General features: G+C 38.6%; 1 protein-coding gene across 2 annotated transcripts; it reads left to right on the top strand.

The window, feature by feature from the left end:
- Window positions 1–113: 113 nt before the first annotated feature.
- Window positions 114–23,247, top strand: NOP14 (NOP14 nucleolar protein). 2 transcript variants are annotated; one of them, XM_071447429.1, is made up of 18 exons: window positions 115–624; window positions 2,823–2,957; window positions 3,703–3,844; window positions 4,375–4,520; window positions 4,943–5,080; window positions 6,259–6,381; window positions 7,496–7,627; window positions 8,779–9,097; window positions 10,374–10,504; window positions 10,710–10,795; window positions 12,406–12,541; window positions 14,428–14,529; window positions 15,318–15,471; window positions 19,852–20,011; window positions 20,348–20,495; window positions 21,415–21,533; window positions 22,448–22,603; window positions 22,953–23,247. In XM_071447429.1, the coding sequence occupies exons 1-18, from the start codon at window positions 427–429 to the stop codon at window positions 23,050–23,052; spliced, it is 2,625 nt and encodes an 874-aa protein (XP_071303530.1). In that variant the 5' UTR covers window positions 115–426; the 3' UTR covers window positions 23,053–23,247. The 2 variants fall into 2 exon arrangements, 1 of the variants encoding a protein (XP_071303530.1); XR_011682311.1 differs by lacking the exon at window positions 21,415–21,533 and having other exon boundaries at window positions 114–624.
- Window positions 23,248–27,155: the final 3,908 nt, after the last annotated feature.

Raw genomic sequence — 27,155 nt, 5'->3', positions numbered from 1 at the left:
CGCGCCATGGCTCCTGGGCCTGCTGGGATATGTAGTGCGTCAGACGTTCCCCGGCCTCGGCCCAAAGCGGGCGGCGAACAGAGCGGTAAATATCGCGGTACTAGGGTAGGGCTCTCGCGAGAGGTGGCCAAGTGCCGGTGCGCATGTGGTAGTGCTGGGTATGGCGGGGTGAGGGGCGCGCTGGGGTCGCGTTGCTCTCGCTTTTCTCTTCTCCGTCTTCTCCTGCGCTCCCTCCTCCGCTCCTCGCCCTTCCGGCTCTCACGGAGCTGTGGCTGAGGGCAGGGGTCAGGCCAAGGGATAATTCGGGGGTTTTGCACCCCTCGGCGCCATTTTGCTCTCCCCGTCTGCGCCTCCAGTCTTGGCCCCGCACACTGAGGGCAGAGCCACTGCCTCACCCCCGCGTCCCCACGGGCAGCCGGAGCAGAGATGGGGAAGGCGGCGAAGCGGAAGAAAAAGGTGTCAGTGCCCTCCACTGCAAAGGGCCCCGTGAAGTCGGCCATGGCCGTGGTCAAGAGCAACCCCTTTGAGGTGAAAGTCAACAGGCAGAAGTTTGACATCCTGGGGAGGAAGACCAAAAATGATGTGGGGCTGCCGGGTGTCTCACGGTCCAAGGCCATCAAGAAGGTAAGAGGACATGCAAAGCAGGGAGGAAGAACGGTGTCTGTTGATGTGGGAGATGATAAGGCTGGAGCCCTCTCAGGAGGAATAAGCGCCCAGCTCTGCTGTCACAGCAGGAGTGGCCGGTGACCTCTGAGTGCTCGGGGGGTGATGCAGAGCTCGGGGAATGGCTCTGGCCAGTGCAGCCCCCAGGGCTCAGTAGTGCAGCTCCTCACTATTGCTTGGTGGGCATGGATCTCTTCTCAAGGTACCCACGGCCACAATACATTGGCACGTGTTGTCGGCTGGACCAGGGTCAGTGTTCATGACGTTGGTCGGTTCTGGTCACCCCAGAATGTTCAGCTTTTTGATAATGTCGTAATGGTGATATAATAGTGGAACACTGAAAGAGCACCAAGGTCGGGATACAGTGAGAAATGTGTAGCTACAAAGAAACTACTGTTGATATGGAAAACAAATGCTGGTGATTTTTTGTGCACAGGTTGAATAATCGTGTTGTAGAAGTATGTTGGGATGTAATGATCTGTTTCCTGCTGTAATAAGAATGACCATATGATTTAAGAAGAGTAAATTTTTTATCTTCAACCCTTGTACCATTTTCAAAATGCCTCTTTATCTTTCTCTCTTGCCATCAGTAGCTACCTGACCAAAATCTGTGATGCATAAGGGAGAGTGTGTCATAAAATGCATCTGGGATTCCAGCAGCCTACCTTATTCTTGGGTGAAGCACAGGAGTTTTTAGTGGTCTGTCACTTCACACAAACCAGCAAAGAAGTTTAAACCTATGTAGGTCAAGTTAAAGCTGAAAAAAGGATAATTTGAAAGTATGTCCCTGAGATTCTCTGGCATGTTATGTATATGCTGTTGTTGAACAGAATTTAAAGCACTTACTGGAAGGGCAAATGCAGTGAAAACAAAGAGATATTTTATCATATTATGTGTATTGTGAAAGGTGATGCATTAAGTATTTTCTTTTTTATCAATAGGAGAAGTAATCAAATAATTAAATACAAAAAAAAAGCACAGAAACGCTTTTTGATACCCAATGTTCATATACAGTGTCTCAGCTATGGAGACAGTGTATATAACATTATACACTAATGTATAATGTTCATGTTATACATTATAAATATGTACATATTATACGTTATAAATATGTACATATTATACATTACAAATATGTATAGTAGTCACTGTAAGAAGTAAATAGAAGGTAGAACTGTCACAATATTAGGTGAAACCTGAGTTTTAGTGTCATTTACAGCAGCATAGGAAGATTGTGAATGTTCAGTGAGGCTGCAGAGTAGGAAGGAGTAGGAGTAGGAAACCCAGCCTTTTCCTTTAGTGCAGCACTTTGTGAGGTTCTGGTAATATGAATGGCACAGTATCTTTTTCACATTGACAGTAAGAATCTGTTCATGTGCTTTAAATATAAATGGATATTTCTTGGCCTAAACACAGCCAACATTTTTTTTCTTTAGAAACTATATAATATCTTCAGCTTGAAATTATAAATTAGCTTTCAGATTTTGTTACTATTAGTCAAGATTTTAGAAAACTTCATGAATGTTGTACATCACATTTTAGGATTTGGGGTTTTATTTCGTAATAAGATAAATCAGATATCTGTCATTAATTATGCATTGGAAAGTAAACCTGTCTCCTTACCTGTCCCAAAAGCACCCAGTAAGTACCTTGGATAGGTGTAATAAGCTTCTTTTACTGACTTGATGCTTGACTTCCCCACACTGAACAGTGACACAGGGATAGATGTGTGGATCCACTCGAGGCTTTTATGTCTTAGATGAAATGACCAAAAAAAGTTCAGCTGACTTTTGCTGGCCTTTTTTGCTTTCTTTAATATGTTATTCTTTGCTTACTAAGCTTGAGACATGTCAGAATTCTTCAGTGTAAATGCACAGGTTTTGTGTGTGATAAAATAAAGGTGAGATATGGTGTAACATTTTATCTTCCCTTGGGTGCTTCTAAGAGAACTTAATTTGAATGTATTGTATGAGGTTCCCACCTTTTCTTCATGTTAATTTTTCCCTCTCTTTCATTGCATTCTGGTAAATTATAATTTATAATATGATGGCAATATGAAGATTACTATGGTCACAGGATATTGTGAAGTCTTTTACGTTGGCTTTGGAAGTAGTTACTCTGTTCTTTCAATTTTATCTCCTTTGTCTTTTTCCTTCCAGCGCAATCAAACGTTACTGAAAGAATATAAAGAAAGAGAAAAGACAAATGTGTTTAAAGATAAACGTTTTGGTGAATATAACACCAAAATCACTCCTGAGGAAAAGATGATCAGACGATTCACTCTGGAAAGACAGGTAAATGATTTTAGAAAAGGAAAGAACAAACCAAACCAAACACAAAGCCACAAGGCACACTTGAATTTTTAGGTTGGGAGCGCCCCCTTAATAGAGGGTTTTGCAGGACAATGCTTTATTTTTGATTTTATAGGTTTGGGACTTAGATTTCATGAAAAAATTTCTATTTCTTTTTTCTTTCTGGTTTTGCCAGACAGCTGTTTGAAGCAGAGGTTTTTTTGAGCACTGACATGCAAGAAAGCTGGTTATAAGCAGATTCATTGATTAGTTGGTTTTCTCGACTGCTTTGTTTTAGGAGCTAAAGTAGGAGAAGGTGGTCACCATCAAGTATATTCAGTAGCTGAGCAGAACTCTGTAACTTGCTGTCATTCTGTAGTGTGAATTGAATGTGCAGTACTATCCTTTCTGCCTTATCATACTCAGTCTCCAGAATTAAGCAGTGTAATTTTTATAGGTTGAAATCTGTTTCATTAGGCCTGAAATGCAGTAGTTAAAAATTGATGTTACTGATACATAAACTTCAGCTTCCCTAAGTTTCCTGGGTTAGTCCATTTGTACATTAGTGTGAGAGAGACATGACACTCTCTCAATATTGGTCTGACAGTGTTCTTATTCCAGTTAAATTCCAGCAAAACACTGGAATAATAATCTCTTCAACTAGCACTGAAACTAAAGGCTGTATTATTTTGTTGCTTGGGAACTAAAGATCTTTTGATATTTCACTGGTTTGTTTTTCTGTTCTTAGCAAAATTATGGAAAGAAGAATATCTATAATCTTAATGAAGATGAGGAATTGACTCACTATGGCCAATCTTTGGCAGAAATTGAAAAACTAAATGATATTGTTGATAGTGACAGTGACACAGAAGAAAGAGGAACACTTTCAGGTAAGAAGTGCCAGCTGGTGTTTCACTGGTAATTTCATTACTGGTAAATGTGTCCATCATTTGTTCAGTACTGTCTCTCAGTGAGAGAGAATGTTCTTGGTTGGAATGTTTAAGCCAGATTTGATTAATTCCTAGTCACACACAGACCAGTTCTCTGGATTTTAGCAGGGGTTAAGTGGTACATACTACTGGCAAGCTTCTTTACTCTGTGAGCTTTTCAGCCCTTTGGCCAGAATTTAAAGTGTGAGTTTTCTGGGTGCTTTCTTGCATCTTTAGACCTCCATATTGGATAAATACAGGGCAAAAACATGATCCTACCTCATGCCAAGTGTCTGTCAGTGTAAATTATGTGTCTGACATAATCTCTTTTGGTATAGCCATTCTCATAGGGATGAGACTAATGCATGATTGATTGGTTCAATAGTCAAAATTGCTCCCATTCTCAGAGAATAGGGAGATACTGTCCCAGCAGCAGTTTTGCAGTCATGTGTGGATTTGAAAAATTAACATCCTACTTTTTTTTCCCCTAGCTGAATTAACTGCTGCTCACTTTGGAGGGGGTGGAGGCCTCCTTCGTAAAAAAGTATCAAGTGAGCAGCAAGATGAAGAAGAGGAAAAGCCTAAGTCTAGGAAAGAACTCATTGAAGAGATGATAGCCAAATCTAAACAAGAAAAGGTGAGTTTTTAGCCCTGAGGTATAAATGAGCATGATTAAGAAGCTGTCACCATCCCTGTATTTTTAGAATAGAAAAATAGTGGCATAGTAAACAAATGAGGAAGCTGTCTGAGAGGAGTCCAAGCTCCTTGAATAAAGTCTGACTTTGTAGGCATTTTAGATATAACTTGTATATCTGCCATTGTTTTGTATCCCCAAATATCCCCTTGTATTCACACCTGCTTTCTGAATGCAATCCTTGTGCCATTCAGCATAGCTCTGTACTTCTTCCACAAAGAATGTTTGCAGCTTCAAAATGTTAAATATTTGAAATAATTCATTTGTTAAATGAATGTTAAATGTGTTTTCATTTTAAGTGGTAAATGCTATGTCATGTCCATCTGAACATAACTGCTGCATTTGTTTTTGTTTTATTTTTCTAGCAAGAGAGGCAAACCCGGAGAGAAAGTGCCTTAGAACTGACAGAAAAACTTGACAAAGACTGGAAGGAAATCCAAACCCTTATTGCCCGCAAAGCCCCAAAGTCAGAGAGGAAGGACAAGGAAGCAGAAAAACCCAAGGTGAGGTTTTAACAAGACTGATTTCCTTGGTTCTAGTAACTGGAGTTTTGACTTACAGTGGCTGAACTATAAGGCCAAGTTATCACTTCATAAAACAAAATGTTTGCTGCTATTCACATTGAAGGAGTGCTGCAGTTCTAGAACAATCTGATTAGTTGGAGGAATATAGGGATTTGTATGATTTCTCTGATTTTAATTAGTTTGCTTTTCCTTAATTATCAAGTGAGAGACAGATTGCAGACTGAACAATACTCTTGACTACAGCTTATTTGTAGGACAGATAAATTTTCTTGAAGAATTAAAATTGTTGGGAACACTGACTTATTTTGAGTGCCTTTGGAGTGTTCCTTTGATGAAACAACTAGTACTTGACAATAGACATTTCCTTGTTGAAATTGGGCTCTGTCCCTTTCAAAAAGGAATGAAAATAATTTACTTTTGAATAGATATCGTATGGTCTCATGCTTTTTCTATCATTTGTATTCTGTACTAAGGAAATAAACTTTTAAATGTAAGAATAGGCATTCTGTTGGGCTTTTTTATTTTTCTTCTAGAAATGTGTATTTTCTTGCAGAACATCATGAATTTCCATTTATTATTTTGCAGTAGAATCCGGATTTTATAACATCAGTTAACTAGTACAGTCTTGCATTAAAATTGATCTCAAAGTACAACAGAAGATACTGGGCCAAAAGTTCATATTTTGGTGTATTGATTTTTGGATTTAATTTGCTCCATGGCATGTTGAAGATCATTGAATAGCAGCATCCCTTTTTATTTTCTTTAAGCTACACTTCATGTAGTGGAACTAGCAAAGGCTTATCTCATGTGACAGTGTAAAGTGAAATGTAAATTATTAATTTATTAATTCTGGCTGTGTTTTGAGGGTTTTTAAAGTAATATGTAATCCAGTTATTTTTTAAGATACTCTTTCAAAGTTTTTCAGTTGTGAGTAACTTAAGTAAGGAAAGGGGAAATTCCAGGAGAATTTCTCTTCAACTGTTCTTACCATTCCTTATCTTAATTCTGAGCTGAGTGTTTTTGCAGCTTGCTTTGGAAGCAGTCTTTTCCTTTTATCTTAACAGTCTGATTATTAGCTGTTAGTCTGGCAGAGGGATGGCTGCAAAGCAGAATAATGAAACTTAAGATAATAAACAATTGCATAAATATTTCTTTAGCCTGATGAATACGATATGATTGTTCGAGAACTTGGATTTGAGATGAAAGCAAAACCTTCAGAAAGGCTGAAGACAGAAGAAGAATTGGCCAAAGAGGAGCAGGCCCGACTCCAGAAGCTCGAGGTATACCATTTATGGCTGAGATTGTTTGGGGCCTGTCTTTTGGGAATGACTGCTTAAATTCATTCCTTGACCTTAGATTGTAAGTGGCTGTACTGAACTGCAATTCGTCAGAGGGCGAATTCAGGAAATCTTCTGTTTGTGTTTGTAATCTGATACTAAAACAACAAAAAAACCCCATAGGCCTAGTATGAGACTGTAGAGGTTTATGAAATGAGTCAATCTTCCTTCAATAAAAATGGAATGTTACTTTGATTTGCCTTTAAATGTTTTAAATTATTCAGAGTTGAGAGGTGCTCCTAAGTTAGTGGAGTATCATGTTGCACAGCAGTTAAATTAATACACTGGGCAAGTCATTTATTGCTCTCTTCTGTTGTTGCAAGAGCCTTTCAGTGGTAGCATGAGCATAGCTTTGCTTTGCAGAGGGATGTGAATGTCTTGGAAATGTTGTATGCTATTTCTGTTACCTGGAGTGCTGAGTCTTACAGGAAGATGGAATAATTTGGTAAATGTTTCACTTTTTTTCTTTCTTTTTGTTTTGGTATACTAAGAACGCATTTAAGACTCTAGTGAATTCAGTACCATCAGATTACATCAGTGTCTAATAGCAGAACAGAGAGATACTTCTTTATTTTCTACTCTTACCATCTTAGAGTTTGATGCTCAGTCCATATCCCAAAAATCTTAGGATATGGTTGTGTTCACTACAAGTTTGTTACACACACATGAAACAGATGAACACTGTGGAATTCTGAAACACTCTAGAAGCTTTTATTTTCTAGTAATGATGTCCCATAAGCAAAAGAGATAAATTTTAAAATAAGACGACACAATGCTTCTGGTTAACCCAGTTTTAAAGCTTTTAAATAAGCTAATCCAATTGACTGTGTGCTCTTATCAGACTGTACTCCCTACAAAAGAAAAGATATTCTCAGCTTTTGCCCATAATTTCTCAAGTGCTGGGTTTTTTCTTTACACCAACTCTTTGAGTAATCCAAATTAACTGGTTTTTCCTTGTGTTTCCCTAGCTGTAGTATTTGAGAGATGTGTTTTGGTGTGGTTACCTGATTGATGCCAGTGTCTCACCTCTGTGTGTGGTATTCCTTGTGAAACACAGGCAGATCGATTACGTCGCATGCGTGGGATAGATGAAGAGGCAAATAAAAAGAGACCCAGCCACATGTCAGCTGATGATCTAGCTGATGGCTTTATCCTGGATAAAGATGACAGACGTTTATTGTCTTACAAGGTAAGGTTTAAAATTGATGAATTTGCAGAGGTCTGTAAAGAAGATTAGGAAAAACAGTTGGCAAGTGAACTCTGTGGAGACATTTAGTTCAACCTCCTGCTCAGAGCAGGGTCAGCTATGAAATCACCAGTTTACTCAGATCTAGTCTGTCCTTGGAAAATCTCCAAGAATGGAGGCTGCTCAGAGAGATGTGCACTGGCTGCCCTTACTGTGAGGAGGTTTTTTTAATATCCAGGCTAAATAAGCCCAGGTCTGCCTCTCCTCACAGAGCAGGTACCCCAGCCCCCAGTAGTCTTGGTGGCTTTCTACTGAATTTGCTGCAGTTTATCAATATCTTTATTGTATTTGAAGGCTCAAAACTGAGTGCTGTGTTCTGTGTGGTCTTACAAGTGTCCCCTGACTACTGTATTCTTGCTATTATAGTAGCTTTCTCTGCCACTGGCCTGCTGGGTTGAAGAGGAGGCTCTTTGGCATTTCGGATTTTGTTTTTTTCTTTTTTGTTTTTTTTTTTTTAATTTTCACTGTATTGATTGAGCTTCCACTGAATTTTAGTCTGAAGATGAGTAGATTTCTGACATGTCTTTGATTAAAGTGGCAGAGCAACATAACCTTAAAGCTGATATTACCAGTCTCCCTGACTGTGGTGCACATCTATGCTGATTCTGTCTTCTCATACACAAGTAACAAGGGAACTGCTGCTCTCCCTGAAGGGGACAATACCAATTGGGAATGTGAATTTAAACTGATGATTAGTAAAATCAGGATGGGACCAAATATGTATCTGATCTGCTATTTTAACACATAGAAGGAACATATTTTTGTACAAAAAATGTTCCTGTAAGTGATGTTGAAGTCTTTTTTTATATCATCTGCTAGTTTTCCTTCTGTGTGGTTTCTTTTGTTCCTCATATACTATCTCTTCTTCTTCCAATTTCTTCCAGCCCCTTGAAAATACCCTACTTTTTTATATCTGTATGTATGTTCTCTCCCTAATATCCTTTATTGGCTGGCACTGCTAGCATTCACTGCTTGGTCAGGGTAGCAAGGCTCAAATGCTCTTGATGCATATTTAAGGTAGCTTTGCATGGTGATTGTGTTGAGGTGCTGTCACTTTATCATTATTTTAACTAGATTGTTTTCTCTATGGACAGGATGGAAAAATTAATATTGAAAGTGAGGAGGAGAAAGGGGAGGAAGGAGAGGAAGAAGAAGAGGAGGGAGAGGAGGAAGGAGAGGAAGGAGATAATGAGAATGAAGAAGAAAGTCAGGAAGAATCTGCAAGTGAAGATGAGGAGGATGATGCTGCAGATGGCCACTCTGATCTTGAATCTGATCTTGAGAGTGAAGGAGAAGCTGCAGAGAACAAAGAAGAGAAGAAACACGAGGCAAATGAAAATGAATCACAGAATGTGGAGAAATTAGATCCAAAGAGAGAAGCTGCCAAATCAGAGCTTCCCTATACATTTGCTGGTAAGCAAAGGACTGATACAGAGATCCCTTGTTGTCAGGGGTTTGTAACAGCCTGTCAGTTTCTCTGCCCTCTAGGTTTTACATTCATTCATGAAATTTTGCTTCATAGTTGTCCTCTACTATTCAAAGAGCAGCCAGTAACTGCTCTTCTTAGTGAGCAAACCTAATCGTGCTTGGAGAAGTAGGAGCCAGATCTGTTTCATCCCAGAGCAGTTTCTGTGCCTCTGAGCAGCATCAGAATTGGAAGATAAAAACAGGGCAGTAAAATAAAAATACCTGTGCTCCTTTCTTAAGGCAACCAGCTTATCCAATCCATAGTGCTACTGTTTTACCTAAGAGAAGCCAGAACAGTATTCTGTGATCTATACTTACAGTTTCTCTGGTGTTTGGACTGACATTTTTGTCAGAAGATGCTTGGAGAGACAAGATTCTGAAGTTGAATCCCTGTGATGTAACACTGAGTTATTGTAGAGGCACTCAGAGTCTGACTGGTCTTGGGTCCATGCCTAGCAGGAAGGAGGAGACATGTTTCAAGTAGTACACAAAACATTCATTCATATTAAGTACATAATTCATCTAACTATTGTCCTAGTGTAGATTTCTCCAACAAAAGTATCTGTTGCAAGACTAAACAACCTTTCAAACAACTTCCTTAAGTGCTTGTGTTTTTCCATCCAAAGAAGATGACTTACTACACAAAGCCTTTTGAATTGCATTCAGGATTTGCTTTAACCAGAAAGCAGTCATATTAAAATAACTCCAAAAAACCCAACTAGTTAGGATGTCTTCTAGTATGTTGAATTCTATAAAAAACTAAATATATGCCAGGGTTGTTGGATTTTTGGTTTTTTAAAAAAATTTTCTACTTGTTGCCATATTGTTACTTTTCTTAATGTTCTTCACACAAAAGGTAATTGGGTGTGAATTAAACCTAAAGGTAAATGTATTATGCTAAATTTTTGGTTGAATGTTTGTTTAGGTTTGATTCTGCTCTGTGTCAACATAGTTGTGCTGCTCAGCGTACATGGTAAATAGAGGATGACTTGAGTTTTAAGCATTGAAAAACATGTTATTTTCTGACTTGTGTTCATAGGAATAATTCAATATATATGCTAATAGAGTATTAGTGTTTAAAAGTTAATTATTTAAAACATTTCTGGTGTCTTTCTTTCTGAACAATCTAATTTTCAGATTGGAAATTTGGTGCACATTCACTTGAATTAAAGATGTAAAGTTTGAGATTTTTGTGTGGCCAATTTCTGTTTTTATTTTCTAGTTCCTGAGTCCTACGAGACATTCAAGTCTTTATTGGCTGGAAGAACAATAGAACAACAGCTTATTATATTGGAGAGGATTCAGAAATGCAATCATCCAAGCCTTGCAGTGGGAAACAAAGCAAAGTTGGAAGTATGTTTTGTTTTATGTTTAAAATAACTTCTAATTCCAGAGTAAGTTTTAGTAAGTATTTAGGGAGCAGTATAAAATATATGTGCTCCTATGTTGTGAGTAACAATAGAATTAACATGATAATCTTAATTTTCTAAGTCTGTATCACTGTTAAAGAATATGTACAATGAAGAAAAACTTAATAATGTTAACATATTTCTTGCAGAAATTGTTTGGCTTCCTTTTGGAATATATTGGAGAGTTGGCAACTCTGGATTTACCAGAGCTCAGAACAATTGACAAACTGGTCCTGTAAGTATTAAATCCTATGGACTTCTGCTCCTTCAGGGTTTAAAGAGAAAAGCTACCTAGAGTAAAGCATTTAGCTTGTTGCTTGTTTGAAATATCCTGTAGAACTTGTTGGCAGCTGGTAACCCTTAGTGTTTATGTTTTAACTTTGTTTCACATGTTACTTGATCTATTAATTGCACCAAGAGATTTTCAAAACCTCAGAACATATTTTTTGATGTGCAAGATGCTTTTTGTGGGTAGTGGATAAGTAATACCATATATGCATGAAACTCTTGTCTAGGAGGCTATTTGGACAGCTGTTCAAGGATTTTAAGCTTTGCGCTGACACTGTGCAGTTTCTGTTGCAATCTCTGTTTTTTCCATGGGTTTAGTTCTGTGAATTCACTCAGAGATCTGGATGAAAATGGAATTAAAGTGCTGCAGTAAGCTCATCTGGAAGTTCCAGCTGAACACTTTGCAGGAAGTTGTCAGTTTGGCACTGTTGTCTTCAAGTACCTGACAGGCAGTTAGGCTGTGAGGAGAGAGCCAAGTTTGTCTCAGAGGTGTACAGCAAAGGACAAGAGTCAGTGGGCAAGGGCTGCAGCAAGGGAAATTGCAATTAGATTTAAAGAAAAAAATCTCAGAAAAGGTACTGAACATTAAAATTAGTTTCCCAGAGAAGCTGTGAAGATGGAGAAAACTGAACAAAGCTATGAGCAACCTGATCCAGCTTTGAAGTTAGCCATGCTTTGTCCGGGGTCTGCATCAGATGATCTCCAAAGGTCCCTTCCAAACAAAATTGCTCTGTGGTTCTTATCTTGACTTTCCAGGATAGGCAGGTTTCTTTCAAGTTATTTTTATGTAGTTTTCAGCATATTTTTTTCATTTCCTACTAAAGTCAGTAAGTTTTTCAGAACCTGTTCCGTGCAGTATTACATTCATTGCTCTGTTGCATTCATCAGGAAGAGCGCTGACCCATTGGTACTGTCACACATGGTTTGTACCAAAGAATAAATACATTTTGATTGTCTTCTAGAACTGGGATATATTAATATCTCTGCAGACAAATTTCACTGAAAAATGCTGGGAGACCAAACAGATTCAGGCTCCAGATTGCATATGCCTGTAGGCACTAAGCATAGGCCAGGAGCTGATCTAACTTTCTGTTTGGGTTTTTTTTTTCTTGTTTGCAGTAATAATTTTGCTAACCACATTGCTGCCTTACATGTTGTTTAATATTGCCTAAGAGTGTTTAGAATAGTGGGCTGTCTAGTGTAAGCCAGCATACTTCACTGAAGTAATATCTAAAGTCAGGAGATTCAGAAGGATACATCATAACCATAGCAAATGATTTAAGAGTGTATTTTAAAGTTTAAAATTATTTTTCATCTAAGATTTAGAAACCTACAACTCAGGAATTCTCAGAAGGCCAAATGAAAAATACATGTCTCTGTAAACTAAAGTATTACAATAATAATTTATATTCTAAAAAAGGAATATTTGTTGCAGGCAATTTGTCATTGTTACAATACAGATGGAACACAAGAAATCTTCCTATGGGTGCTTAAAAATCAATTTTTTATTAACATCAGTGGCATAACTTGATTATGACTTAACTTTCTTGTTAATAGGCCATTGTACAATCTTTGCCAGATGTTTCCTGAGGCAGCCAGTGACAGTATCAGGTTTATCCTTCGAGACGCTGCACACGATCTGGAAGAAGTAATTGAAGTCAAAGGCCGTGCAACACTTCCAGGCTTAGACACGGTAACAAATCCACATTGCTGGGATAATCTCTTTGCATTAGTGAGAATGATAATAAGTGCAGAATGACATTATGTGGTGAATTATCAGCATCTATGACATTCTAGGCTTTTTGATATTTTAAAATGCCTTTCTGGAGATAAGTTGTAACAAAAACGCCCACAACAACAAAAACACCCCACCCCTAAGAAACAAACAAACAATACACACACACGTTCTTCAGAATAAAAGTGTGACTGTGGAATTAATAAGGGGAAAGATCTTAAAATTATCTCTCCAGTCTTCATAGCAGAACACTTTGTTTTCCTGATGAAAGTTAAATTGGTAGTTTTAGGAAGAAGTGATACTATCAGTTATGTTGTGACTTCTTTAATTATGTTAAGTACAAATGTTTAAAAAATGTACTCCATAGAAGTGCAATATCTCTGCAATATCTCTTGGGTTAAAAAAAAACAAAAATAAAAAACACCCAACCAAAACAAAACCCAAACAAAAAACAAACTAAGAGAGTATTATTATGGATATAAAATTACAACATTTCTTAGTACTTTATATATGATAATGGCCAAATTAGTGACTTGGAAAGAATCTCTTTCCTTGTTGTATTGGTAATAGCCCATTTTCACTTGCCATGTTAAATGTGAACAGATTCCTTTTACAGTGTCTAAGTAAATGGCTCTTGGAGAATTCAAGAAGAGAGCATAGGAAAATGAGTATTTTTAAATTGTAGTAAAGTTTCAAAGACAAACCATAAATCTAATTCAGAGGGAGCTACTTGTTTTCTATCAGCTTGATGAATTGCTGCTGCCGAATGGAATAAGTAGACTATTGAAGGAAAATGGACTGAAGCCTTGGTTCTTACAGCTTGGAAGATATATTGAGTTGTTTTGAAGAGTCTTTGTTCAGGATATTTGGGGTTTGCAGGAAATGTATTGTCAAGAGCTTTTAACTTTATTTTTAATTTGTCACTGTCACACTTAGAACACCAGTCACAGTTCTGGCTTTCATTCCCTTCACTGCACTTTGCCAGGTTGCAGGCCATCATTATCTTTTAAAGTGGAATTATATCACTTTGTACTCTCAAAGCACTTGTTTGAATGATCAACTGTCTTAGTATCAGATCAGCTGTCAGCTATTAGATCAGCTGTCTTAGTAGGCTTTTCATATGCCTGCTGTTATTTTGGCCTGCAATTCAGAATATTTAGTAACCAAAACACTTCAGGAGAGTATTTGTTCACAATTGAGGAGGAGCAGAGAGGAAGCAATGAAACTTTACTTCCATCTGCTTTACTGTGTAAATATCCACTTAAATAATTTTCATAATTACCTTGTAGCTGATGTTAATTTCCATATGATCTTGAGAGGTCACTCAAATCCCCTTCAATTAAAATGCACCTAATCACTGCTTAGTTCTTTTGCCTGCAACTGTTTGTTGGTGTGTGCCAGTGCCTGAGGACTCTGATCACTTCATTGTCTGTGTTGAGGACTGGTTTGAAAGGTGTCCCAGGTCCTGTGTGGCCACGTGCTCCTGTGTTTGTGGTGTGAGAGTATGTGACTGTGGTGAGCTGAAGGGGATCAGATGGGGTTCTCATGGAGTAAAGGGGGTTGGGAGGCACAGTTCCTTCTTAGTTGTTCTTTCAGCTGCCTCAATCCAATATTAGACCTATAATGGATGTCTCATAATGGATATTCCTTTTTCTCATCTAGCTTCAACAGTTGTCTCAATGAGTCGTGTATATCATACCAGATTTCTCAAAATTATGTATATTGTAGTATTTTTGATAACTGTGTAGCAGTTATTCATTCAAAAGTTACATATGTATAAAGTCAAGATCCTGGGAATAATGTCTTAACTATATTTTGCCTTATTCTGTTTTATGTGCAATCAGCTTATTTATTTGAAAATTGTATCTCTGCTGTTTCCAACTTCTGACTTCTGGCACCCAGTTGTAACACCTGCTTTTATGTACATGAGTCAGCTACTTACTAAGGTATGTCTGTGATGTTGTACCTCAGGATTATATTATACATATATTCTTTCTTCCTCAGACTTCCAATATGTGTGTTAGTATTAATGTATATAGTGGAAATGTGCTTGCAAAGGTAGCTCTGTGTTTGGTATAGCCACAGATAGTAATTGGAAGAAAGGGTGAAGAGGAAAACACCCTTGCAGGCTATAGTCCAACTCACAAAACCATATCTCTTCAATTTTTCAAGCTGTCACAAAGTAATTCCTTCTATGGTAAATTACATGGGACTAATGGAACAGACTGAATACAATCTGAAGTCATTCATTAGTGGTTTCTTTTCCATATATTGCATTTCTTCATACTTGAGAGGTTTTTTACTTAAAAATTGGCAGTGTTTGTTTTCCTTGAAAATGTACCTAATGCAGTGCATTGAGTTAAAATATGTCCTTCTTTTTCTATGCTAATATCCTGTTTGTATGTTTCAAAAGTCTTGAGCTAATTGCTCCATTGCTGCCAAGTCGCTCAGAGCCTTTTATTTCACTGATTCATTTCTGAAGGATTTATTGTTTGTGGTTTAGCACCTTCTAGTGGCTAAATGAGTTCTGATAAACCTGTTACTCAGTTCTGCAGGTACTCTTCAGTTAAGGACCAGGGAAAGCCAGTGCAGTTCTCATCAAAGATCAAAGGCTGTAATTTTATAGACTTCAAATGCTTACAATGTGGTTCATAATTCCTCTTTTTGGGAGAACCTGTATTTGTGATGTATAGACTTTTAATTAGGAATATTTTGTTCTTTTTGTTTCTTTTAGTGTCGCATTACAACATTGCAAGATGTTATTAAAGGGTTGTTTATATGCTGCTTGTTCCTGGAATATGTATCTCTCTCCAGAAGATTTGTACCAGAACTCATCAATTTCCTTCTTGGAATACTTCACATCTCTCTACCCAAAAGCCAGGCCCAGGGTGAGTTTGTTTAGAGTAAATGAGTATTTCATTTAGAGTCCATTTTAGTATTGGGGTTCATCTTTTAAATTTTTTAAATATGAATATTTCACCCTGATTTCACTGGTTTTGAACAAAAGGCCAAAATCATGTGCAAGTTCAGCCAAACACAACCTTGATTCTTGGGCATCTTGTTATGAACTAGATCCTCTCATGTTGTTGGCAGGAAGGAAAGGACTGAAGTTATTAAAGGAAATGAGCTCATGTTGGCCACAGTGCAGTATTTTTGCAGTGTTGTCATTCTAAACGGACTATGAGATTGGACTGTGCTCTGAAATTCAGAGTTCCTAATGGATTCCTGATGAGTACCCTGTAAGCTCTCAGTGAGGCAGCAGCTCATGCTGCAGGTAGCCTTATTCTTCAGCTAATAGCCATATCACCTAAATGAGAGATGTATATCACAAAGCTGCTGTTTTCACTTATTTCACATGGATTTGCAGTACTGTCATAGAGGGCAGCTATCCCCACAAGCAGGATTAGTAAAATAAGTGTGTAAACTTGGCAATTTGCACAGACAACAGGGATAACAAAATTATCTTTTCAGTGTGATCCCTATGTTAGCAAATTTTTTTTATTTTGCCAGTCTCTCTTCAATTTTTTTTCTTTTATTAGTTTCTGTCTTTAAAATTGTTCTCGTTCTGGAGCTCTTTTTGTTGACCAGTTCAGTGACAATAATTTACTTTTGAGGAGTTTTGTCAGAGCATAGTAACTAATTCATGTGTTAATATTTCTGTCTGGGCACAGCATGCAGGAGGAGACTGCAGGCAGGATATTACCAAGTGAAAATTGGAATTATTTGATAAACTCACAAGATATCTGGGATTTGATGAACTACACACTATATTAGTGTAGTGTATTAGTATGCTTACACCTCTTGATAAGATCCTTAAGTGTCTGTTCTCTAAATAGTCATCAGTCTGCTGAGGAAGGTTTAGCTTCTGTCAGTGTTCCAGTACTTCAGTAGGCAACTCCCTTCCTTTCCCTTCAAGACTTTTTTGCCTTTCCATGCTGCCTTTTTTTTTCCATTTTGAATTTTTGAACTACTACTGATCCCTTTTCTCAACAAACCTATCACTGCAGTTTCACCTTTATTATCTGGCATGGCTGTACTCCACAGACCTTTCCCTAGCTGCTTCTCACAGCTTAGCAGTTTCCTCTGAAGTGTGAGCCAAGGTTACACAGCTGGGCTGCATCAGAGCTAAGCCCTGGATTCTCAGAACACCAACAGCTGAGCCCTTAGAAGGAAGTGGGAAGAGGTTATGGAGTGGGTGGGTTACATAGTACTGAAAGTATTCTCTCCTTTATGTATATTAGCAATATTTAATCTGCAGAGAGTTTTAGTAAAATTATAATACAGGACTCTACAAAATTAGATAAGATACTTGAAAAATTTTAGTGGTAATCATTGATCAATTGTTACCCTGTTTAAAATATTTCTTTGATTTCTGTTAATGATTTTGAGCTAGTTAAGTTTGCATGGTGTTGATTTCTGTGCAGTAAGAAAAACCTCAGTAAAAGATACATAAGAGGCCCAGTGTTCTCTTTGAGAACTTTCCAGTCAGTGTTGATGTTTTGAAGTTCCCAAGGTATCCAATTGTGTTATTTAAATATTGATGGTGGAAGTTTTTCTGGTAGTTGTGATGGTTTAGCTATCAACAGAGAATATTTTAAAATAAGTAGGCATGGAGCTCTGGAATGTTGATGCACTGTCACACAAAAAAAATTCTCAGGGTTCAATTTTAACATTAAGTAGAGTCAGCAAATAAACTCTTAATGTTTTAGTTTTATTCTCTTGATCCATAAATTTCTCACATGAGAAAGATATATGGAATGCAGCTTCATAAGAGACTGAAATACAATCTGATTTAGAGTAAAAACTATTACCTTAAAAAAGAAAACCTGTAGGTGGAGGGAGTGGGAAGGAGTTGTCATGGTTGATAGCTTTAGCTAATTGAATTGTTAATGAGATCTGCTCTCCTCTCACAAGTAAAGCAGATAATAAAACTCACATATCTTAGTTCCTGATCTTGCATAAGCCTGTGTGTGTCATGATGTCTTATAACTTTGGGTCTCAAACCTTAAAAACCTTTATTTAAATACTGTCTTCTGGCCTGTCTTTGAAGAGCCATGTACAGGTTGTAGAATATGTAAATAATCTGAACTTAAAGTTTGAAAAAGTTTTGAAGCCAATTCCACTGCAAGCTTGCAGGACATAAGGAAAACTAACAGGGGAAAAAGACCCCAAGGTCCAGCACAGAGAATGCAAATTATTTTGTCCCTTAGCCAAGAAATTTCTCAGATGCTTCCTTCATATTGCTGTATAAGTAGTTTCACAGATCAGCTTGTGATGTGTGCCTAGGGATTCTTTAGTGTTTTCCATATGCCCTGCTCCATGTATATTCTGTGTTCCATGCTCCTCCTGTTTTAAACCCCCTCAGCTGGAGTGGGAGAGGTTTACAGTGTGTCTGAGGGCCCTGCTGTGGGCTCACAGGGGAGGCTCTGGGGCTGCAGCTGTGGAGCAGCTCTCCCTGCTCCAGCTCACTGTGCCCCATGACCACCTTCTGGCCAAAGCCCTCTGCCTGTGACCCCATGGGAAAGTCCTGTACCTGCCCTGTCCTTTTAAGTACATCCAGTGCTCCATCCTGGGCCAAAGCTGCAGTTTCACTGTGCATCCTGTTTCCCACAGGGCAAATGTGAACCTACATGTCTTAACTTTCCCCATCCACAGAATGAATCAAAGAATCACAGAGTGGTTTGAGTTGAAAGGGACCTCAAAGGCCATCTAATTCCAACCCCCCCTGCCATGGGGGGGGTTCACTAGACCAGGTTGCTCAAAGCCTTATCCAACCTGGTCTTCAACACTTCCAGGGCTGGGGCATCCACAACATCTCTGGGTAGCCTGTAGTCCAGTGTCTCACCACTCCCATAATGAAGAGTTTCTTCTTTTTATCTAGTGTAAATCTACCCTCTGTCAGTTTAAAACTGTTACCCTCATCTTATCACTACACTTCCTGATAAAGAGTTCCTCTCCATCTTTCCTGTAAGCCTCATTTAAATACTGGAAGGTTGCTGTAAGGTCTCCTCAGGGCCTTCTCTAGCCTGAACAACCCCAGCTCCCTCAAATGGGAAGTGCTCTGGTCATCTTCATGACCCTCCTCTGGATGCTCCTGAGCCAGGTCTGTGTCCTTCTCTGGGAACCTCAGAGCTGAACACATTCCTTCAAGTGGGATCTCATGACAGTGAAGTAGAGAAGAAGAATCCCCTCCCTCAACCTGCTGAGCTTTTGTTGCAGCCCAGGATGCCTTGGCTTTTGTTAGCTCAGAATTCAGGTTGTCATCCCCCAGTACCCCGAGTCCTCTGCAAAGCTGCTCTTCATCCATCATACTGCCCAGTCTGTGTCCATGTGCAGGATTGGCCCCACTCACATGCAGAACCTCCCAGTCTGTCTTACTGAACTGCATGAGGTTCACATGATGCCACCTCTGAAGCCTGTCAGGGTCCCTCTGGGTGGCATCCCCTTCCCATGGAGTATCAAGCCCACCACTCACCCTGGTGTCACCTGCAGGCTTGCTGAGAGTGCACTCAGTCCCATTGTCTGTGTCCCCAGCCAAGATGTTCAGTAACAGTGGTCCTAGGACAGACCCCTGAGGGACCCTCCTCATAACTGATCTCCATCCAGACATGGAGCCATTGGCCACAATTGTGGCTCTGCCCATGCAGATAATTGCTTATCTACTGAATCATGCACCTGTCAAATTCATGCCTCTCCAGTTTAGAGACCAGGATGTTATTCAGGACAGTCTCAAATGCTTTGTACAAATCCAGGTATGCGACATCAGTCGCTCTTTCCTTACCCATCAGTGCTGTAATCCTGTCATAGAAGGCCACCAAACCTGTCAGGCACAATGTGCCCTCAATGAAGCCATGGTGCCTGTCACTGAGTACCTCTGTGTTTTGCATGTGTCACTGGGAACTACAGCTTTTCAAATATGAAAGTGGTTTAGGAGCTTTATCTTGCCAGTTTCCTCAGGACCCTCAGATGCCCAAGGTCCCAGGGAGCTGAGCACATTCAGGTTCCTTAATTTCAAACCTGACTTTTTACAGTGGACAGTACTTGGTTCTGCCAGTCCCTGCCTTTGGATTCTGTGACTTGGGCAGTGTGACTAGAGCACTGACCTATGTTCCTGTGCTCCAGTGTTTTCCATGGTTTTAGAAAAAATTAATACAGCTAGAAGTATTTTGAAAGGCAGTACAATTAAAAATGTAAAATGAGTTGGCTGTTTTTCTTCAGAAGGAATGCGTACAAGTGACCTTGTTTAATGACTGTTCTTGGTTTTTTAGGCTATACTGTAGTGCATCCATTTACACCAGTGGGGAAAAATCTAGAATTGCTGTTGGTATGTGATAAGGAGGATCTGAAAAGTTGGGAAAAGCAAAATGTGCCATTGAGTATTGTGACTAGATTAAAGGAAGCCAGCAGAACAGAGATAAATCATACCAGGTACGTAAGAAGTGCAGAACAGAAAAAATACCAAATCATCTGTTGTGTTATGTCAGTGACAGTGCTCTTTAGAACTAAAAACAAGACTAGTGGATAGTTCTGCTGTCTTCAGTGCACTGACATAAAGATTTGTTGCTGATGGAATTCTTTTGGTATTTGCTTAGGAGAGAGAAATTTTTAGTCTGAATTAACAACTATTTCCAGTTGTAGCTGGTTCTGCCAAGCAATCTTAATGGATTCTGCTAACAGTCCAAATTTAATTAATTCAGTTGATTTTATTTGAAAATCCATTGCAGTTTTTGCATCTGAAATTGTTAATTTTTTGTGCATTAACAGGTTATCATGTCTAGCCCTGTGTTTTGACCTTATTAAAAAATGTTCAGCTCTCTATGAATCTTTACCATCATTCCATGAAATAATGCATCCTGTCAGAATACTCCTTACACAACATATACCAGTTAATGAATATCCTGAAAAAATGCAGGTATGTATTCCTCAGGATTTAAATAATTTATATGTTTGATTTATTAATAAATTCTGTGATCTTCATCTGTGCATAAACAAAAAAACCAAGTATAAGCATTAATTTTTTTGAGGTTCAGGCATTTTGATGTTCCTGTGGAAAAAACAAAAGAACAGAGAATATTTAGAAAAGGTATTTTTCCATTGTATATGTTGTCTTGCCTATTTAAATGAAGAGAACAGCACTTGGCTTGTAATAATGTAGCATTCCATGAGTGACATAATTTATAAGAGTAAGATGGACATCTGGCTGCTCTCGTACTTTTGTAGTGAATCTGTAAGACCTTGGTAAAATAAATACATGTACCAAACTGGGGAGGTAAAACTTATAACTGTGTAGGTAAAATGAACATAAATAAGCCTGGTCAGTACCTTACCTTGGACAGTTGCTGATTTTCTAGAAATGAGATTCACATTTTTAATCTGTCTCTTCTGAATGTAGCAAAATCATCTTTTCCTCAAAGAAGCATTCTAAAATGTCCTTAGAGAACAAAATTTTACTCAGATGAAGCCAAATGGCCTATGTTTTGTGCCATCAAAATAAAAAAAAAACAACAACTAGTCATTGTTAAAATTACCATGAAAGGAAGAGTCTGAGTTAAACTGCCTTTAGTCTTGCTTCTTCCTCTGTTAGGTGAAACTTCCAGCAGGCAGAGTTGTCTTACTGTTCACAATACCATTTTAATAGACTTCCAAAGGCTTTTAAGAATTATCCATCTTGGATTGCAGCATGTCAGTGTTAGCAGTGTCCTAATGAGTAGCTGTGACTTAACCCAGGAAAAAAAAATACATGGGGAGAGCATTACTGTTGATTCAGTTTACAATAGCTTTTGATTTATGGTGGCTTTGATATGCTTTTACAATTTGTTCTGCATTTTCAGGAATGGTATCACAGTGCTCTGAGAGAGCTGGAGAACAAAGTAAAACACTATACCCCACTGATATGTGAGAAAAAGAAGCCAGTGCCATTGAAACAGTATACTCCTAAAATTGTGAAAGTGTAAGTAAAGAACACTGGCTGCAAAGGAAAAGGGCATTTAAACCTTAAGATTCGTAGCAAGCTAGAATGGATTTGGAAAGCAGGACACAAAGCAACTGTTTTTCAGCTAGATTTTGTGTATAATTCACAAGGGGACATCTATTTGTGTGGTAGGGAGGGGGGAAAAAAGGGAAGGAATTTTAAGAACAAATATTATCTTGTAGGAAAAATAGCACTGAAAGTCAACTCCTGCTCATATAATGAATTATAAATGAACAAATTTCAAGATTATTAGATTGTTATTATATGGTCAGGTGCTTTACTGAATACTCTGTCAGGCTCTCAAGTCAGAAGAATAAGAGTGAGTAGCTCATAAGGTACATGAAATATATGATGGTAAGAGATGGATGGTGAAAAACACTAATTAGTTTTGTAGATAATAGAACAGTGTTCTATTTAGGAAATCTGCTTTATATTGGCTGCTGAATTATTTAGCCATATTGGTTATCTACAGGGGCACAAAGTGTCTACTTTTATTTATTCTAATAATTGAAGAGGACAGCTTTGCTCTGCCATACACACTTATCCCCAAGTAATTGATCAGACTTCTTCTGTAAAATGCATCTGCTGAGAAGATCTGCAGAAATTTAAGATGTATGGGTAGGTTCCATCTTTCTTCAGATGTCTTCCATTCTTCTAGTCTAGATTTTTCAGTCTGTTCAAAGTGCAGGCTGCAGATGGGGAATTGAAGTGCAGTTACAAGGTCTGGTGAGTGTTTTTCCAGTATGTTCATTGGGCAACTTCTTATTTTGCAACTTATCCATATAATATGCAGGAATTAAAATACTGAGTTTTCATACAAAACCTCTCCTTATAAATATGAAAAAGTTGTGGGTTTAAGGTGTTCTGTGCTTATACATGCATTCTTATTTCAGCTTAGAGTTTGGAAGAAAGCAGGCAGGCAGCAAGAAGGAGCAAGAAAGGAAGCAGCTGATCCAGAGGCACAAACGTGAGCTCAAAGGAGCCATCCGTGAGATTCGGAAAGACAACCAATACCTGGCTAGAATGCAGCTCTCAGAAATCATGGACAGGTAATGTAGCCTTTGGCTCAGCACCACTTTGGGGCTTGTCCTGCCATGTGTTCATTTCTTCACTGTGGGCCAGGACTGACATAAATGTGCAACCATACTAAACTTAAATAAAATGGGACAATTTGAGGAAAAGCAAACATTTTCAGTAGGGGTTATTTAAAGTGTTTTCAACTTTGTGGTTTCATGTCTCTAATTTAAGAGGATGCAAAATGTTTTCATTTAAATGGTGTGTTGGTGAAATTAAGGAATTGTTGGACTTTTTATTAATTAATAATTATTCTTAAGTAAACTTATTTTCCCTAAAATAATATTTCTGAAATATTTTATATGTTGAATGTTTGTTTTACAGAGATGCAGCCAGAAAAAGAAAAGTGAAAGAGCTTCTTGGTAGCCTTGCTACACAGGAAGGTGAATGGAAAGCAATGAAAAGGAAAAAATGGAAGAATTAATGGGGACTATCTACAGCAGGAAGCTTACTGCCATATAAAACACCCCAATCATGTCTTTTCAACAGATTTTAATTGCATTTTTTGGATGCATTCCTTTTGAGGAGAAAACATCATGGGATCTGTTTGAAAAAATGAACCTGCTTATTAGGAAAATCCACAACTTTTCATAAGGAAAATAAAAATAACACTTTTGTACGTGGCATGCTTCTGTTTTATTTTAATGAGAACATTTGGACAAGCAATCAGAATTCTAAATCTAAAACCTGATCACACACACCTAACTTGAACTATACACACACACACAGATTCTACATCAGAAACCTGTTACTTCAAGCTGGTGACAGGTCAGTGGTGAGGTTCCATTTCAGGGCCAGTTCTCTTCAACAGCTTCATCAACGACTTGGGCACCGGCCTCGAAGCTCCATTGAGTAGCTCTGCTGAAGACACTGAACTGGGAGGAGCTGCTGTCCCCCTCGGAGGCAGAGGGGCCCTGCAGGGAGATTTTGACATTCACCAACCATGTGAAATTCAACGAGGTCAAGTGCTGGATTCTGCACCTGGGATGGAGCAGCTCTGGATGTACAGACAGCCTGGGGAATGGGGGGCTGGAGAGCAGTGCCATGGGGCTCCTGGGCAGTGGAGAGTGGAACATGAGCCAGCAGTGCCCTCCAGCCAGGAGGGACATCCCTGTCCTGGGAACATCAGGCCTGGCATGGCCAGCAGGGCAAGGGAGGGATTGGGGCAGCCTCACCTCGAGTGCTGGATATAAAAGCCCCAAGAGAGTGAACAAAGGTGAATGAAGGGCCTTGAGGGGAAATCCATGTGAGGAGTGGCTGAGGGCACTTGGTTTGTTCAGCCTGGAGGAGAACAAGGAGAGACCCCACTGCAGTTACACCTTCCTTGTGAGGGGAAGGGAGGGACAGGCACTTCTCTTCTGACACCACTCTTCTGTGTGTTGACAGTGACAGGACTCAGGGACTGGTCTGAAGTTGTGTCAGGGGTAGTTTGGATATTGGGAAAAAGTTCATCTGAAACATCTCCCCTAGGAAGTGGTCACAGCACCAAGCCTGACAGAGTTCAAGAAATTCTTGGGCACATGGTATGACTCTTGGGGAGCTCTGTCCTGCTCCTGTTAGGACATCCTATGATCTTTTTTTAATGTTGAATAGTTGCAGGCAGCTCTCATAATGATAATGTAATTTAAACAGTAACATTTTAATTAATCTGTACCATCAGGACATGCTAAACTGTGTATTGAGTAAAGGTATCAATTCTTAAGTAAAAGTCCTTTATTAAAGCTGTACATTCATTTTTTCAGTAAGTTTTGAATTGAGCACAGCTCTGAAGTTCTTAGTAATCTAGGGTGATTAATTAGAATTCCTGACTTTGAAAAACATTTGCTCTTCAAACAGAGCCAGTAAATACTTCTAACACTTTCTTTTTATACTGTATTTGCAAAGAACCATTGCAATGGGACAAAGAGCATCACAGTTACTGGTGGGTGCTAATCTGAGCTAGGTTCACTGGTCAGGTATTCATTTAATATTTGGTAAATTCAGTGATAGTTGTTATGCATTGAACAAAATTGTAGTGTTTCCATGGAAAACTGTTAGGAAAATAAAATTCCCTTTTATATTAACTTTTCAATTTCAATCTGAAAGACTTCTATATAAACTATAAAATAAGATCTGTATTAAGAATGAACTAAGGACCGTGGTTCTTTACAAAAACAAACCCCCAAAGTTCCCTCCATTTTCAAATGCTGTTCCTAGATCTGATCTGTGTTTTGGCCAATGGGTACCTGAGACATTGTAATGCTCTACCTACTGTTCATGAAGAAAAACTTACACACTGTCAGTTAATAAGGTTTAACAGGCTTGGTTGTTTTGGACTGGCTTAGAATGTTTTCTTTGTTCTGTTTTCTGGGGTTTTTGGTTTGATGGTTTTTGGGCATTTTTTTGGGATGTGGGTTTTTTGGTTGGGGTTTTTTTGTTGTGGTTGATTGGTTGGTTTGAGGTTTTTTTTCAAATTAAACTTGTAATGGAAGCAGGACTAAAACTAGGAAGGGCTGAGTTGAAACAGTCTTTGCATTTAGTCTCTAATGACAAAACTCTCTTTGTTAGGCAAGTCTTGTTCCTTAAAAGAGAAAAGCACTTTATTGAAGGAAAAGGCTTTTATTAACTGTCAGTGTAACTAGTAATGCAAGTAATATGTAATTATCATCAGCTTTTTTTGGTTTGCAAAAGCACTTCTATTAAGTGTTAAAATAGGCAAGATGCTAAGTACTTGTGGGGAAGATACTTGTCTCATGCAAAAATTAGTAAGATTCATATGTTTGAAATCCAGTCACACTTGAAAAATTCATTTTCAGTTAGTTTTGCTGATTTTGGAAAAGTTATCTTCTGAAACCTCAAAGGAATCTCAGAAGATTAGTATACCTTCTGTTTCATTTCCATTTGGCACAGTAGGAATTTTTTTCTTTAAAACAAAATTTTTTTAAGTCAAGAACTTGGAAGTGAAGTAATGAAGGAGCTAACTTCCTATTTTATGCTATAAATCAGTACCTTCAGCTTGGAGTTTTAGTCACAGTCTATACAGCACAAATAAACTGTTAAAAAGTACTACTATTTATTTATCTGACTTCAGCAGTAGCTTCAGAGGTTTTGTCCAGCAGGGTATTAGAATCACAGAGGAGCTGACAGAGGCACTTTGATCCTGATTTTTGGTACCACTTGTAGCTGCTTTTTATTCCCCAGTAAGGGAAGAAAGAGGGTAGAGACACAATGATAATGTTTCTGGGACAGGACATGTTCTGGGACAAGAGAATGATCAGGATTGTCTTGTGATGCTAATAAACAAAAATGAAGAAAGAGGAAACCTCAGCTGGTAGACTTCCTCAACTGTTTTGGAATGTCAGACTGAAAGTAATTCTGTTTGAAATCTTGTTGAATGAGAATCACTGTATGCACTTTTACAAATTATATTGTCAGTTTTTAAAGTCAGATTTAATATTGCAAACCTGGGACTAACTGTGATGCTTAACACACAGGATTTTACATCAGTAGGAAAGCAAGACTACATCATCCTGCCTCAGCTTAATAGTCAGTCTGGTCTGACAGTTTTGCCATTGCTCAGTACCACAGCAGCTGGGCAGTGTTGCTGCTCTGATGTGATAGAAGGTTCTGGTCATTTGGGCCTCGGAGGGCTTGAACATGTTTGAGTGCTGGCAGATCCTTTCTCATAGAGCTTCTTGAACAGCATCACACTTAGCAGGCACTGTCTTGTCTCTCTGTTTCTTTTAACCCAGGACTTGTCATAACAGGCCTTTTGACACATCAATTATCAAATGTAAATCTGTATTTAATTAGCCAAAAAAAGAAACTATTCTGTAACTAGAATCAAGCCATCACACACAAAAAAGGAAAATTACCATTTTGCCTTTAGTTTCAGGTAGCTTATCTATCAACATCAGCTGTCCAAAACAATAGCTACCTTGAATATGAATAGAGTGAGAACAAAACTGTTCAGCTAGAAACTGCATAAATTACCTTTTTTTATGACAGCATGAAAAGCTTCCTCAGGAGTTTGGTCTTTTGGTTGTCATCTGGAAGGTGGTAAGCAGTTTGATATTCTCAGTTGTGCCTTGCAGAAGTCACCATCTACCATGGTGTGTCCATGCTGTGTGTAAGACTTCCCCTCTGACCACCAGATTTCTGCTGAGTGGGGCACTGAGGCTGCTCCTGAGCTTCACAGGAGCACTTTGGCTGCTGGGCTGAGGTTGGTGTCAGCTACAGGAATTGGTGGGACTTCTTTCCTCTTCATGGGCCTTCTAGGCATTTGGAATAGCCAAACAGAAGCTCTGACAAAACATTTGGCAGCTTTGTCATCATTCTGAGACTGTGAGGTATTACATATTCAGGGTGTCAAAAGCATTCTATGAATGTGCTCCTTGTGGTCTTCCAGGTATGTCTCCTAAGCTAAACAGGTATATTTCAGTCCTAAATATATTGGCTGTGCAGTCTAACTTAGTTAAAAGACTGGTTTTTTTAAGGGTTTGGTTTGGGGGAAGGTTGGGGTTGGGGTTTTTTCTCCTTCAGTAAATT

Source organism: Agelaius tricolor, unplaced genomic scaffold (genome assembly GCF_023055355.1).
Source record: "Agelaius tricolor isolate 1412-34295 unplaced genomic scaffold, bAgeTri1.0.p SCAF_24, whole genome shotgun sequence".
In the NCBI taxonomy this organism is placed as follows: Eukaryota; Metazoa; Chordata; class Aves; order Passeriformes; family Icteridae; genus Agelaius; species Agelaius tricolor.
Note: the sequence above shows the minus strand (reverse complement) of the source record. Positions and strands in the feature narration are given on the sequence as shown.